The sequence below is a fragment of the Falco rusticolus genome, chromosome 3 (assembly GCF_015220075.1).
Source record: "Falco rusticolus isolate bFalRus1 chromosome 3, bFalRus1.pri, whole genome shotgun sequence".
NCBI lineage: Eukaryota > Metazoa > Chordata > Aves > Falconiformes > Falconidae > Falco > Falco rusticolus.
Genome location: NC_051189.1, coordinates 3,280,853 through 3,295,028, shown reverse-complemented (window position 1 = coordinate 3,295,028; position 14,176 = coordinate 3,280,853). Strand labels below are relative to the sequence as shown.

Below are 14,176 nucleotides of genomic sequence, written 5' to 3'. Positions count from 1 at the left end.
TGAAAAATTTGCCCTCATTAAAGTGGTGATAGCCATCAAGAAGTGGGTACCACTTTGTTCTTCTTCCTAGGATGTATCAGTCTTCAGTTTACTAGTGACATTCACTATCTGTGGAGGTGGTAATTCTTTCATGAGTGGTCAAATGACATCTCCAATGAAGCACCTGAATTTCATTTATCTGGGAGGTTTGCAAGTGTTGTTCATAGTTCTTGGCTTTGAAGTGTCAGGGGGACTGACGTTTGTGGAGCCCAGCCCAGAGGAAGGTCAATGGCTACTAAGACACACAGACTATAACTCTCATGAGATACCCCAACAACAGTGTAGTTTTAACTCAAAAATTAGGGGGAAAACTGGATTTAGAAACTTATATTTTAAACATGGGATTTTTTTTTCCATCCATAAAAGAAGTTCAGCTCAAACATGTTTTTTGATCCAGAATTTTGATCAACTTTAACTAAAAATGCAAATTAAAGTCCATATCACTCCTGCACTGGAGTAACATTAGAAATTCATTGACCTGTGAAGTTAGGTCAGTAAAAAAGTCATAAAGTGATAAAGACAAGAAAGTAAGAGCCCTGCATGCAACAAAGCAAGGACTGCAGAAATTCTGGCCAGAGCAATGGAGTAAATTTCACCCATCAGAGAAGTGCTGTGGGATTTTCAGTGTCACTGAGCTGGCAGGTTGCCATTGGGTTACATCTCATCTGGTAGTGTTGCATCTTCTAACTGATAATGGTGAGGGGTTTTGGGGCATCTTTTTATATCCTTAGTTTTATTTTTCTCCTCTCTGTAGGGTGACACAGGTTCCCCTGGACCCCCAGGCTTACCTGGAACAGTAAGTAAGATTGTGTTCTGTGCTGTAACTATATCCAAGGCATCATTGCACTTCCTCCACACAAATTCCTCAGAAACAAAGCTTTTCAAGATCCTTACTTCTCTGCAGAAACCTTAGGACCCATTTGCTCTGAGATATCTCTCTTTGCTTTAGAGAAGCAATATCAAGGTCTATTTGGTCTTTTTATTTCTGGGGGAAGTTGTGCCCTCCTCTGCCTCTTTGCAAACAGGATTTTTATATGCCCTTGCCTTGTAGTAACACTTAAATTGAATTTGTGATTTGTTTAGCAGCTGTGGGAGCTGTGTGAAGGTCATGACTGAAAGCGGGGATTACATTTGTACAGATTTTCCAGGGGAAGCTAGATTTTTCCTACTGGGATCTCAGGATAAAACTGGCTTGCTCTCAACAGATGACAGTGAACAACAGCTTGTCTTCTCAGGGATGAATTCACCTTTTTCTAGGATGAGCAGAGCATTCCACTTCTCATTGACATGAACTTATGGGGTGGAGCACTCAGCTTCAGTGATGCTGCAGCCTCCCAGAGCCTCCATTGTATACAGTGCCATGCTGTGCTGGAACCCCAGCAAGACCCTCTCATCCCAGAGCTCATTCTGGGTTCAACACTGAATCCAACACACCAACTAGTCATACCTGATTGCATGTAACCTTTCTGCCAATTAAAAAAAACCCCAAAAACAAAAAACAAAACAAACAAACAAAAAAAAAAAAAACGCAAAAAAAAAGACCATGATAACATTAATTTATCTTTTTTTAAAATTAACCTGCAAATTTCTTTGGGAGCATGAGTATAATTACAATGAAGTTCACTAGTGATTAAACGAGCATCCACTGAATGTAAATACATAAACCTCAGCATTCAGTTCAGCAAAATCTGAGTAAGCAGCTTGTAGTAAGCACTAGGAACTGGCCTGTCATTGCAACAGGAGGGCTGATTCCAGTCACAGATTCTCCAAAAATTAGCAGATATCCACTTGTCAGCTTTGCTCACCGCAGCTGCTTACAGCTGCCACATTCACAGATGATGGAGAGAATTTGAATCAAGGTCTGTTAGCAAAAATCAACTGCCTAAAGACCTTCATGCAGCCATGAAAGCGTTATAATTTATTCCTGCCATTAGTTGAGCCTCTTTAGTCTGTGCCAAAGGGTGCTTCATGGTATTGTGTAGGAAGACTTCATGTGTCACAAGAATGACCCAGTCACACAACCAAGGATAAATCTGTTTTAGTAAAGGTGGAGAAGGCAGCTTACATGCACAGTACAACGTGGCTAGATATAGAGAAGATACGCCCAGCTGCTCAAGCTTCTTGTGTTTGCAGGCAGAAATAATTTCTATTTCAGCTGTAAAAACAGGTGATTTTGACATATCCTCATTTCATCAAGGACTGGTTTTTTCTTCTTAATTTTATCAGTTTTGATAAAAGAGACCGCCCCTTTACAAAACTTTATCCTTTCTTTGTGGCTAGTTCTTCAGAATGACTATGTAATTCCTAAGACAACCATATTGTGATACATATGTCTTGTACATGACACAAAGCAGAGAGAGAACACACGTGGAATCAAGAAATTTAATAATACTGAAGACGTCTCCAAGTGCAAAAGTCAGCTGGAGACTGCTAACTGTAAACTTGCTAACAAGGTTAAAGATTGTTTGGCTTTTCTTAGCAGTGGGACTACAGAATGTTTTTGAGATTTATGTTTATATTTCAAATATTGTAGGAAATGTCTGATATTTCTAGACAGCCAGATGTTACAATGAGTTGCTCATTCGTAAGCCTCCTGATGGATATATGGATTGTGTAATCTCTAATGACAAGGAGAACACATAAATTACTGCATTTCAAAGAAAATAGGTAATGCTTATTTTAACACTCTGGTTTCTCTTCCAGACAGCCTTCTTCACCCCACACCCTAGGATTCCTGTAAGTAACATCTCTAATAAGCATGGCTTCTGGCTTGTTGCCTCTTGTATCTGATTAAACACACAGCACCTTAGTAATTTCCATGTTATCTAAATGCTTTCAGTTAAAAACTCAGCTTGAGTTTGGGTCTGGGCAACTTCACCTTTGTAACCAGCCATGGTAAGAAGTCCACATCTGTCCTGGTAACAGCAGCATCCAAGCCAAGTGTGGCTGGGACATAGCTGTAGGCTGTCCCAGCCTCTTCAGTGTAGTTGAAAATTAAGTTTTATTTGCCACTTGCAGCCCATAGTGGGAAATATCTGGTGTTACATAGGATCGCACCGTTGCTATGTGAATAAGCTTAAGGATCAGGAGGTTTTACGGAATGTATAAATGGCAGAGGTAGGCCGTGAGAGTGCCATTAGAAAAGAAAGTGCATACGTCAGGTTCTTCAGAGGCTGAGAAAGGAAATAGGAATGTAAGGTAGTACTGGAAATAGGACAAAATTTCTTTGGTTTACTTTTCCCCTTGGCTTGTAATTTGCTAATATATATACTAAGGAAACAGGCAGAACAATGACATCTTTTGTGGTCTCCGTAGTGCTACAATCACAGGAGTTCTCTCTTTTACTTTGAGTGCATTAGTCTTGTAAATGAGCTGCAAGATAGTAAAGAATAAAAGGCTTGCAACGTGTCAGCAGGTCAGGCTGCTGGGATTTCTCCATGTGCAAAATGAATGTGATGATTCATACCACACACAGGTATCATCACATCACTACGGATGTAGCACAGGTCTGCACATAGCATTGCAGGCTTTGGGAGGAGAAGGGGAGGTAAGGATAGTTACCTTTAATTAACAGCTCTACAAATTAAGGTGTCAGAAGCTGGTGATAAGCGTTAGTAGCATGCCATGGGTTATGTTACGGAGGCCGCAGGACCAGCAGGGTGCTGAAAGTTGTCATGCACTCTCCAAAACACGCTTGCCATTGCCTTCCATTGAGTGTGTGGTGTATAGTGCCAGGGAGCAACTTACACAGGTGGAGACAGGGAAACACAGCCTGGAGAGAAGGCAGCAGTACCATTACTCTATTTACTTATTATTAGTTAAAATAAGTTTAATTTAAAACACACCTTAGTAATTTTCAGAAATAAAACATCCGTGACCAAGTGAGTTTGAGCTCCTATTTACCCACCAGCACAGCTCCACCATGTGTTTTGGGTGCAGCCTGTGCTGTGAGTTCTCCAGAAGCTTGCTGATGCATTAAAGCAGTGGAGCAGGGATCAGTTTCTTCCATGGGATGCAGGGAATTTTTTCATGTTTATTTAGGCTAGTCAGTTAAAATCAGTAATCACTCTTGGAGCTGGAGTATGTGAGAACCACAGTGATGGTCAGGTACAATGGCTGGAGAGAAGCAAAAGCAGTAAAATGGGAGATGGCTCCTCACTTTGCTTTCTATCTCCCACTGAAGCTGGACACAGCTGAGCCCCCACTGCATTTGCTCTCCTTTAAGTGGCACAAAAATTACTAACATGCTAATTGAGACTATGGGAGGACACTGTTGAGAGCAGGTCGAGGAAGCTGTAAGCACTGATCTGGCCCAGGTTGGTAGCAGCTGTTAGCTGTCACCACACCATTTCTGTTCACTGAGCTGTAGGAAGGAAGTGGGTAGCAGTCGATTAAGTCCAGCTGCCAGGGGCAGAGGTCTCCACAATGTGCAGCACTAGCGGACAGTGTTAACGTTCTCGGCAGATAGGTGTGGGTTCAGCAAATTTGAAAGGACTTGCAGGCAGATTTGCTGGCAGGTTAGGTTAAGAAGTGCTGCCTCTACCCATGTTTGTGACTGTGCAAGGACATTAGATGGGAATTTTGCAGATTTTGCATTACCATGCAAGTCAAGTAACAAGGGAAAAGTGGGAGAAAGGACAATATTTAAAAAAATCTCCCTCACTGTTATTTCTTCCCTTTATAGTCTTGTGTTCCCTGGTAGTATGTGCTCTTGTTCCCATTCAGTAGTACCATCCCTGTCGACAAATTTACTGCCCATGAAGGTGGTGAAATCACCATCCTTGGAAGTGTTCAAAAAACATGTAGTTTTTAGAGGCATGGTTTAATGGTGGCCTTGTCAGTCCTGGCTTAACAGTTGGACTTGATGATTTTAAAGGTCTTTTCCAACCTAAATGATTTTGTGATTCTACGATTCTATGCTCTTTGTCTGTGCTTTGTGTCTCTGCTCTCTCAAAAAGGTTTCAGAGCTTGAAATGTCTTTATGCAAAAAAAAAAAATCCAGGCACAATTATACAGGCTGGTTGCGTAGGACCCTTTGCTTGAATCGCTGTAGTGGGTCCCGTTATCTTTCTGGCGGCCACTAGATGGCAGCAGGGACTGCCTGATTAAAAATGGAACTCGCAGGTTGCTATTTGTAGACTAAAATTCCTCCTATTATTTATCACAGATGATAATATTTATTCATAATGCATAATAAATACAGACATAAGTAATATTTATGCAGTTACATTTATTTGGTCTGTTAGAGAATCATTTGCAAATGGACTTTGAATTCCCAGGTGTTGCAGAAATGATTGGCAAATAGCTGATGTGAATAAAATTCAAGCTGATTTGTCTTGGGCTCTGCATTTTGACTGATCACTATTCCTTGCGTGTGTTTGTAGCTTAAATTACTGATGTTCTTACTCTTCGTTGATTGCATAATTGAAACACTTCGTATGATAAATAATGAATAAGTAATGATTGCTGTCGCCTGAATACATATGTTCATATAAATACACAAATGTAAGTATTCATATAATGCCTGCTTTTTCCAGCTACTTCCATAACTGTGTGCTGTTCCTTTTCAATCTATAAAAAACCAGAAATATGGACTTATTGATTATTGCTCTAGAGCTCAGAACAAAGCTGATAACTTGCCGGAAAGCATCTTCGATTTACGTAAGGAGAAAGAACAGGAATACATTAATCCTATTAGTCAGTGATGGTGGTGCATGAAATAATATACTGACATTGCAGGAGGAAGCAGAAGTTTTATGAATGTATGGGGATGTTAACAGAACTAGAGATCAGGAAAAGCTGCGCAGTACACATCTCTGGAAGTGCCCAAGATGAGATCCTGAACACCCCTCTGTTATAGGTGGAGTAGGGAACTGTCTGCAATGTGGGGTAATTTCTCCAGTTGTAGGATAACATGAGGTCTGTGGTCCTACAGAGAGGTAATTCAGTGCTTTTGCTGTTGGTCATATCATCAGGCCTTTTTAGTACATTGGAGCTGAATTGATCAAATTTTGGAATAGTAAATTCTTTACTGTTCTCTATGAGGGAAAAGTGTTCTCTTTTTAAATTGAACATTTTTGCAATTATCATAACAGTCCAAGAAGTCTAGACAATGATCTCCAAGTCTCAGTGTATGATAGCAGTTTTGGTTCATTGACCTCCGAGTCCTCTGAAGAAGGTACTCTATGTCAGATATGGATAACTGATTGAAAAAGCTCTCTTGCCAAACATGACTAGTGTGGCTTCCAGCCATGGAAATAACTTTTACTTCTTTCTTTTTCTTATTGTTTTATATCAGGGTGAACCTGGACCAAAAGGGGAGAAAGGAGATCAAGGAAGAAGTGGCGAACCTGTAAGCACAGCCAAGTGTTTCTTCAGTTGGTTTTGAACTTTAGCAAGGAGAGGACATGAGAGCTGCCTGTTTTGGAGGGGAGACAGTGGGACATCCTCCTTCCATAGCTGGGATGCTTTTCTCATTGGAAATGGCCACAGTGGTGCTTGGCGTTGTACTGACTGTAGAGGAAGCTACATGACTACATGAATTTAAACACCCAATTTATAGCTCTGGGCCTTAGTAGCTGAAAAAAGGATTATGGGATTTGCTAGACAGAGCTTGGCTGACAACAAGGTTGTACAGGATTTATTCAGGCTTTTGAAGTGATGTGGCCCGGCTAAATCATGCACTTGGCTACTCCATTTGTGTTCTGGACTGCTTTTGTTCTGGGTGGAATTACCAGGAAAGACAGAGTTCTGTAAAAACCACCCTTTCTTCTCCCAGTGGGAGGAAGGAGGAACATCTGTTCAGGAGAGGAAAGGATCAGTTTCCTTCAGTTCCTCCACCTCTCCCTCTGTTTTTGCAGGGGTTACCTGGGGCCCCAGGTGAGCAAGGTGTCCCAGGACCTGCAGGAGTACAGGTAAGAGGGCCCAGCCTTGAAGAAAATCTTTGATATGACCAGAAAGGGGTGGCTTCAAGATCTATATCAATGTAAATAATTCTTTCCCTACACACTATGACCCCATTTCTCCTTCCTCATTGTTGTAAGCTCAGGGACTTCTGTAGAGGTATGGTGGCTTATGCTGGCCATCAGGGTAACATGAGGAAAATCAAAGCAGAAACATGGCATCTCTGTAGCATAATCAATATTGTCTGAAAGACTCCTTCCAACTTCAGGGTCCTTCAAGAGAGCATCTTGCATTGATGCCACTGAGCTACAGGCATCACAGATAAGTTACCGCAGTACATCGCCAAAATGTTGCAGAACATTCAGATTCGATCCCAGCTCATTTGACCTTGAATGCATTATGGCTCATATGAAATGGTTTTATAGTCTCAATTATCTTCTGACAATTTCTTGGCTCATGCGTATTATTTCCAGTCATCACAGAGGTAAGTTTTCATGTCAGCATGGGTAGGCGTTCACTCTGCCATGGTATGTGCTGTGCCCAAGCCATATAATCAGCGCTTGCTCGGGCATCAACAGCTTTGACAGGTTGACAGCAGTTTTAGAATTGTGAAAAAAAAAGTAATACCATGCAAGTTTGAACTAACATCTGCTAAGTGGGGGACTGTTTGGTGTGTAGGCTCTGTTCTGGCAAAATCCTCAAGAAAGGGCTACGTGGTATGCAGGACTGGGCCAAACACTGTGATCTGTTTTGACCATTTCTAAATGACTGGTGTTTGTATTTGAGAACTGCAGGCAAAATGTTCTCTGTGAAGGGACACCACCAGAGTTCAGGTGGAAGTAGCTGGAAGGCCTGAGGGTAGGAGTTTTGCCCAGGTGAATGCCTGCAAGTTTCAGCATCCTATGCTGAGAAACAGCTTCTGAGCTGATCAGTCATTAGTAATTCTTCTTCTGTCTCAGGCTTTTCTTTTTGTATTTCATTTTCTTGCTGCAGAGAGAACCGGGAGCCATTTCCTCAGCCATTAAACTCCTCTGTGTATTGATTAATGAAAACCATTGCCTAGTGCATGTTCAGGAATCTTGAAGTTTTTTATCTGGCAGGCATTCCTGTCCCATCTCTAATCCGCTGCTATCTATTCTTTCCACACAGGGCGTAAAGGGGCAGAAAGGAGCCCAAGGAGAAGCTGGAGCCCCTGGAGAGACTGTGAGTAGCTGCTTCCCTTGCAGCTTTTTTCCCTGACAGTAACACACCTGAAGGGACACTGAAGTCAAAGCCTTGCAGTTTCGCAGTTCCAGGCTGCTTGGGCACAGAGCACATCTTAAGCTGCAGCTGGAAGAGTCGCTGCTTTTGGGCAAACAGGCACAGCTGCATGAAACGGATCAGTGCCCGCGCAGCCCAGCACCTTCTGTGTGGGAGCAGCAGCCAGATATTTCCAACGTGGCCGACAGGCTCCGTTAGAGTGACAAAGTGTGGGGACCATTTCCTTGGCTCAGAAAGCAGGTAGCTCAAGTTTTGTTACTGCAGTTCCATAGCTGCAAAGGGAAGGTGAGGGAAAGCAACAGAACTGCAACGGAATTGTGCATCTTCTGTTGGCTCTCTCTAATACAACGCCCTCTTTTCTGGGTGAGGTGCCGGCAGAGCTTGTTATTGCATTGTGATATCAGCCAAGGCAAGGCAGCCAGTTGGTGCAGGGACCTCACTTCTCATCAGCAGCCTGATTTAGTTTTTGATCACCATTGGTTTTAGGCTTCTTAGTCAATTCTGCTTTCTTTGATACAGGCTCATCACCAGAGGCATCATCACATACCACTCTTTGAGTCGTGTGTTGTAGGGAGTGCTGCTATTGCCTGACTGGGCACTAAAGAACAGCAAAGGATTCAAGTCCTGTTTTATTGTTGTGAGAGTTTATAAGCCCTTTGTAGCTGAATAAAAGGCCACATACTTTCTTTGCAAGCAGAGAAGAAAGACTGAAAGACTCTTCGAAATAATGATTGAGAGAGATGATGTTTGTCTGGGAGAAGGAGGGAATAGGAAATCCAAATGAACCGTCCTGGAGAACTGAAATTTCTTCTTCCACCTTTGTGTTCATGGTTTTCCGTCTTGGGCTTGTGCTTAGGTGTTGTCTCTAGCAGTGCTTTGATGCTAAACTCTGAACTGCCTGTTCCCAGCTCTCTTTCACTTTTTGTGGAAGGACTCCTTAATCTTTTTTTTTTTTTTTTTTTTTTTTTTTTTTTTTTTTTTGGGGGGTGGGGGGGGAAGTCAAAACAAAAGAAAAGTTCCCCTTCCACCAAACCTGTCCATTGATTTGTTGGTTTTATTCCTTTGTACAACTTGGTGGCTTGGAGGACATTATATGGAAATGCAGGTATATGCTGGCATCTTTTTTTCTTGCCATCCTTTCACAGATTTGCCGCTGCTCCAAATATTTCTGTTGGCTCGTAGACAGGGACTATAAATAACGCAGAACTGAGGAAACATTTAATTCTTTTTTAGTGAGCTAAGGCAACGGATAGACATTCATTTTGTGAAGAGCTGTGCTTTGGAAGATTTTCATCGTCTCCCAATTGTTTGTGTTGTCCTTCTGGAAGATATTACTGCCCAGCCCTTCCAGCAGGAGGGGTTTCTTTGTACTCCAAGTCACACTGATTATTTCAGTTTGGTGATGCAAATATTTTTAGATAGACTGTCTGGTTTGGCCCTAAATGGATTAGGTACGCTAATAGAGAGCCTTTTCCTTGCCAAGCTGTAATGACAGGTGAATCCTGGCCAGTGCAGGGTGATGAGCAACTACAGAGGTAGCAACTTTAACCTGATACAGCCAAGCATAGGGGAAAATGTCTAAATATAGCTAGGTAACCCCAAACATACATCTCTGTGGGGTCATAAGTCCCCAAATACATGTCCTCTCATGTTCCCCATGCATTTTTAGGGACACAGATGGGCCTTTCCTACCCTAAAAAGCTTTCATTTGCAGACAGAAAAGAGCTGTGATTTAGAACAAGAACAGTCTGAATGGTTTGTCCTGTTCATCTATTTATTGCAAATAAGTGTTTTTAGGTTCTGTTCCCCAGAGTAGAGAAAGGTAGAATTGTCAACAAAGAGTATTTTGTTGACCTAGATTTTTATTTTGATGATAAATCAACATACTTTACTCTGTTCTTTTGATGTTTCAGGCCCAGACTTTTCTTCCTGTATCTCAGCTAGACTTAAGATTTATGGGTTTTGGAAGATATTGCTGGGCTCCCAAATTGAGTCTTCATCCATTTTGTATTGTTTCCTGCTTCTTTACACTACAAACTGTTTCCCAAAAATGCTGGGTTTTGCTTTGTTCTTGTACAACATGACATGTACAACATCTCTGACATGAACTCCAATCCTACTTGGGACATCTTGTTTCTATGATGGTACAAGTTGTGAATTACACATTCACATACATTTCATTTTCTTAAAATAGGGTGTGACTGGACCAGCGGGGCCCCCAGGTCCAAGAGGCTTGCCGGGAAATGTGGTATGTATGCACCACTGTATTTGTTTTCCCATCTGTGCCCCGATTTCTTCATTTAATATATTTAGTTTTCCCTTCCACAGGTTTTACTATCAGGTTCAAAAGGCTGTGTTTCATTATACTTTTTAAATGGTTGAATTAAAAGATCTGAAAGCACCTGGGAATGATATATCCATGAAACATATTCTTATATTCATTTGGAGCAAGAAGAAGGCATGGAGCCGCTTCATTCTTCACTAAATTGTCAAAAGCAATATTTGCTGCCAGCTTTTCGAAAGAAAAATGGCAATATTTATTTTGTCGCTGGTTTTGTTTCCTTTCCCTTGTTTTCATTTGTCCTTTCCTTTTGAAAAGATGTCTTCTTGATATAAAAATTGCATGTAAGGATTTGATCCTGCAGTCAGAGCCTTGAAACCAATATGGTGTCCTCCTTACCTCAGTAGATGTTCATCACCATTTTTAAGTTGTGCATGATAGAGTTTTTCATGTGTGCAGAAAAGTCTACTCCCTGCTTCACCAGTGCGTTTTCTTTCTAGTGCCTGGGGTTTCTCTGGGTTTACACCAGAGTAAGTGAAAACCAGCTGTTAGACCCCATGTTACAATGGATTCAGGCACAGTGGTTTAACACAGAGGGATCTTTTTTATTACCTGGGCAATCCAAGAAATCTAAAATTGCTTTTCTACTAATTGTTAAGATACATTTGATTTAATTGTATTAATGTAGTGATTTAATTTCAAACTGAAAGATGACATTGAAAATGAAGACCTTTTTCAGTTTCATATTCCTTTATGCAAACTTCTATACCAGTAATACAAATATATTACCTACAAAAGCTATTATATTTGGAAATAATTTTTACTGGTGCAGAAAGGAAAATAATTATGGCATATATTCTGTGGGGAGGTCAATCCAATCTTACTGGTGCCAAGACATCATTTCACATCTTAAAATGAAGTACCACTCCAAAATGTGTTTTGGTGAGTTAGGAAGTTACGGTATTTAATTTGGAGCTCTAAATCATCTATATCTTGACAAGAAATCCTTTGAGATCTGCCAAGATGTGAAAAGGATTGAAAACTGAAATAGAAGGTAAAATGAACATAGCTATGTTTTTCAGTGTATAGCTTCGGAGAGCAGTAGCCATAAAAAATTAATATTGTGAGACTACTGGCTTCTCTGATACAGAGATGGTGATTGGGGGCTTGTTGGTAATGGATTAGGAACTGCTGAGGATTTCACAGAATGAAAAAAAAAATAGTTATTTGTAGAAGGAGAATGCACAAATCTGGGATTAGCTCAATTTCTGGTCTTGCTGTTCAGCTCTTTTTATACTGAAAAAAATAACTCCTTTAAGGATCTGGTACACAGCTCTTCTGTGGTATTCTCTGGATTACAGGTTGTACTGGGAAATGTAAAACTGCTGCTAATCCTTGAGATAGATTGTACTGAACCCACAGGTCTATCCATTCACTTCAGGATCAAGTACTGCCTAAAAAGAAAGTTTTAAGCTTTAAAGTTCTTTTCTCTCCAGGGTGTGCCTGGAGACCCTGGACTACCAGGAAAGGAGGGAGCAAAGGGGGAAAAGGTATGTTTGTTCTTTCATGGATCTGTTGCTTTTCTTCTTGGGCATTTTAAGTAACCTGGGACAAAAGCAGTCTGAACTGGGAAATTATTTCATAGGTTCATAGATGGTTAACACCTTAGTTCATTAGATCATTTGGGCTGGAAAAGACCTTTAAGATTATCAAGTCCAACCCTAAACCCAGCTCTGCCAAGTCCACTGCTAAACCATGTCCCTAAGTGCCACATCTACACATCTTTTAAATACCTCCAGGGGTGGTGACTCAACCACTTCCCTGCGCAGCCTGTTCATATGCCTTTCAGTGAAGACATTTTTCCTAATATCCAATGTAAACTCCCCTGGTGCAACTCCTTGTTTTCAAGGTTTTCACCCTGTTGCAAGCTTTTTAATTTACCTAATAAAACCAGTGAGGTACAACTGAAGACAGTAAAGTCGCTGCTACACATATTGCAATTATGATCTTCTGCTGTCCTCATCAGCTGACGAGAGGGGATTTGGTGTTTTAAGAACTTCCTGTTCACCACTGTAAATCCAAAGCTGGAAGAAAAATTGGCTTTCATGGTTAGGAAACTGAGATTTCTGCTTTCATGATAAGCTGTTGTACCTGGACCATTAGCTCAGCTTTCCAGTGCATCTTCTTTTACCTTTTGCCTGCCTTGCCTACCTGTTATGTCCCATCTTACAGGTGGGCAGTGAACCTTCTGAGGTCAGGGGTTGTAATTTGTTTATATGTTGTACAGTGCCCAGCAGGGTGTAGTCCAGATCTTTGTTTGTTGGAGTAGGAATGATTAATGAGAAACATGGCCCCATATATATGCATATATATCGGGTTTAAAATGGGATGAATCCTAGCCCCTTCAGTCAAATCAAATTGCAGGTTACTGAGATCTCCCTCAGGGTCATGTGTGGACTAAGGGTTCCCTCATGCAGCTGGCTCACAAAAATTTTGAAGTCTCCTTTTATTTTTCTTAGATTTACAAATGCTGTGAGTTGACTGAAGGAAAAAACTTCCTGTAGAAGAGGGTTTCGTATGATACTGAGAGAAATTCAGTGGAGAAGGCTAGAAAAAACACCTATCTCTCAGTCCCAGTGAAAGACTTGAGACAGGAATGGTCTTTAGTATGTTACTAAAAGTTTTGCTGGATTGTCCTCTGCAGGGTGATCCTGGAAAAGAAGGAGAAGTAGGTTTACCTGGGCCAGCTGGTAAGCCAGGGCCTGCTGGAGAGCCAGGATTGCCTGGTAAGGGTAAAGATGGAGAACAGGTAAGTACTGCTGGCAAGCTTTGCGCTTGAGTAGGTCAATGTGAGACAGACGAGCTTGACTTCTGCAGGAGCACAGTGGGTGTGCGGCAGTTGGGATGCATTGTTACAAGCACTGGCAGGCTGGCTAACTGAATGCAGAACACTGCAGAGCACAGTGCTGCATCCAAGAAGGCAGAGACAACTCAAGCTGTATTTCTGAAAATTAAACTCCCCTGCAGTGTGCCATGGTGGCCATTGAAAATGTAGGCCTCTGCGAGGAGTAGCTGTTCTTGTGACCAGGACAAAAATTACTAGCTTGATGGAAGTTCCCTAAAAGCATTTAATTCTAGCAAATTTAGCAGATTTAATTGGCTTAGGCTTTGTCAGCAAAATAATGCCAGAGCTGTGTGAGGCAAGGAATGCGGTGGGGGGGATACTTGCTACCTTGACTGTCTCAAAGTTCAGGCTCCTGTTTGGCTGCATGGTGACTGTTTTCTGGTTTTGCTCTGTCACTTTAGGGGCAAAGAGGCCCACCAGGTTTGCCAGGACCTTTTGGACATAAGGTGAGCATGGACTATATTGTGGACTGCTACTCTTAATCCTGGGACGGAGGAAAAAGTTATGGTGAAAACATGGTCTGTTTTTCACTGGAAAATAAGAGTTTGTGAAGCTGTCACTCAAAAAATGCACTTTAGCCTTTTAGGAGGTTCCTATCTTCATTCTTTATTATTCTTTACATCATTTCTGTAGATGTAAATATTAAGATAATAATTAGGTGTGTTCACCTTCCACGTTTACAATTACTTCCAGCATATTTAAAATACCTTTTCTGACTTTAGCAAGGCTTTTGACACTGCCTCCCACAGCATCCCATGGGCAAGCTCAGGAAGCTGGGTGAGGTGAGC

At 41.5% G+C, this 14,176-nt stretch overlaps 1 protein-coding gene across 1 annotated transcript in view; it reads left to right on the top strand.

Moving 5' to 3' along the window:
• COL22A1 (collagen type XXII alpha 1 chain) overlaps positions 1–14,176 on the top strand; it is a 237,671-nt gene that overhangs the window by 178,471 nt on the left and 45,024 nt on the right. The window contains exons 32-40 of the mRNA XM_037381896.1: positions 794–835; positions 2,743–2,775; positions 6,338–6,391; positions 6,900–6,953; positions 8,092–8,145; positions 10,397–10,450; positions 11,980–12,033; positions 13,188–13,292; positions 13,790–13,834. Of these exons, the coding sequence (XP_037237793.1) occupies positions 794–835; positions 2,743–2,775; positions 6,338–6,391; positions 6,900–6,953; positions 8,092–8,145; positions 10,397–10,450; positions 11,980–12,033; positions 13,188–13,292; positions 13,790–13,834 (495 nt within the window). The remainder of the gene's footprint in view (positions 1–793; positions 836–2,742; positions 2,776–6,337; positions 6,392–6,899; positions 6,954–8,091; positions 8,146–10,396; positions 10,451–11,979; positions 12,034–13,187; positions 13,293–13,789; positions 13,835–14,176) is intronic.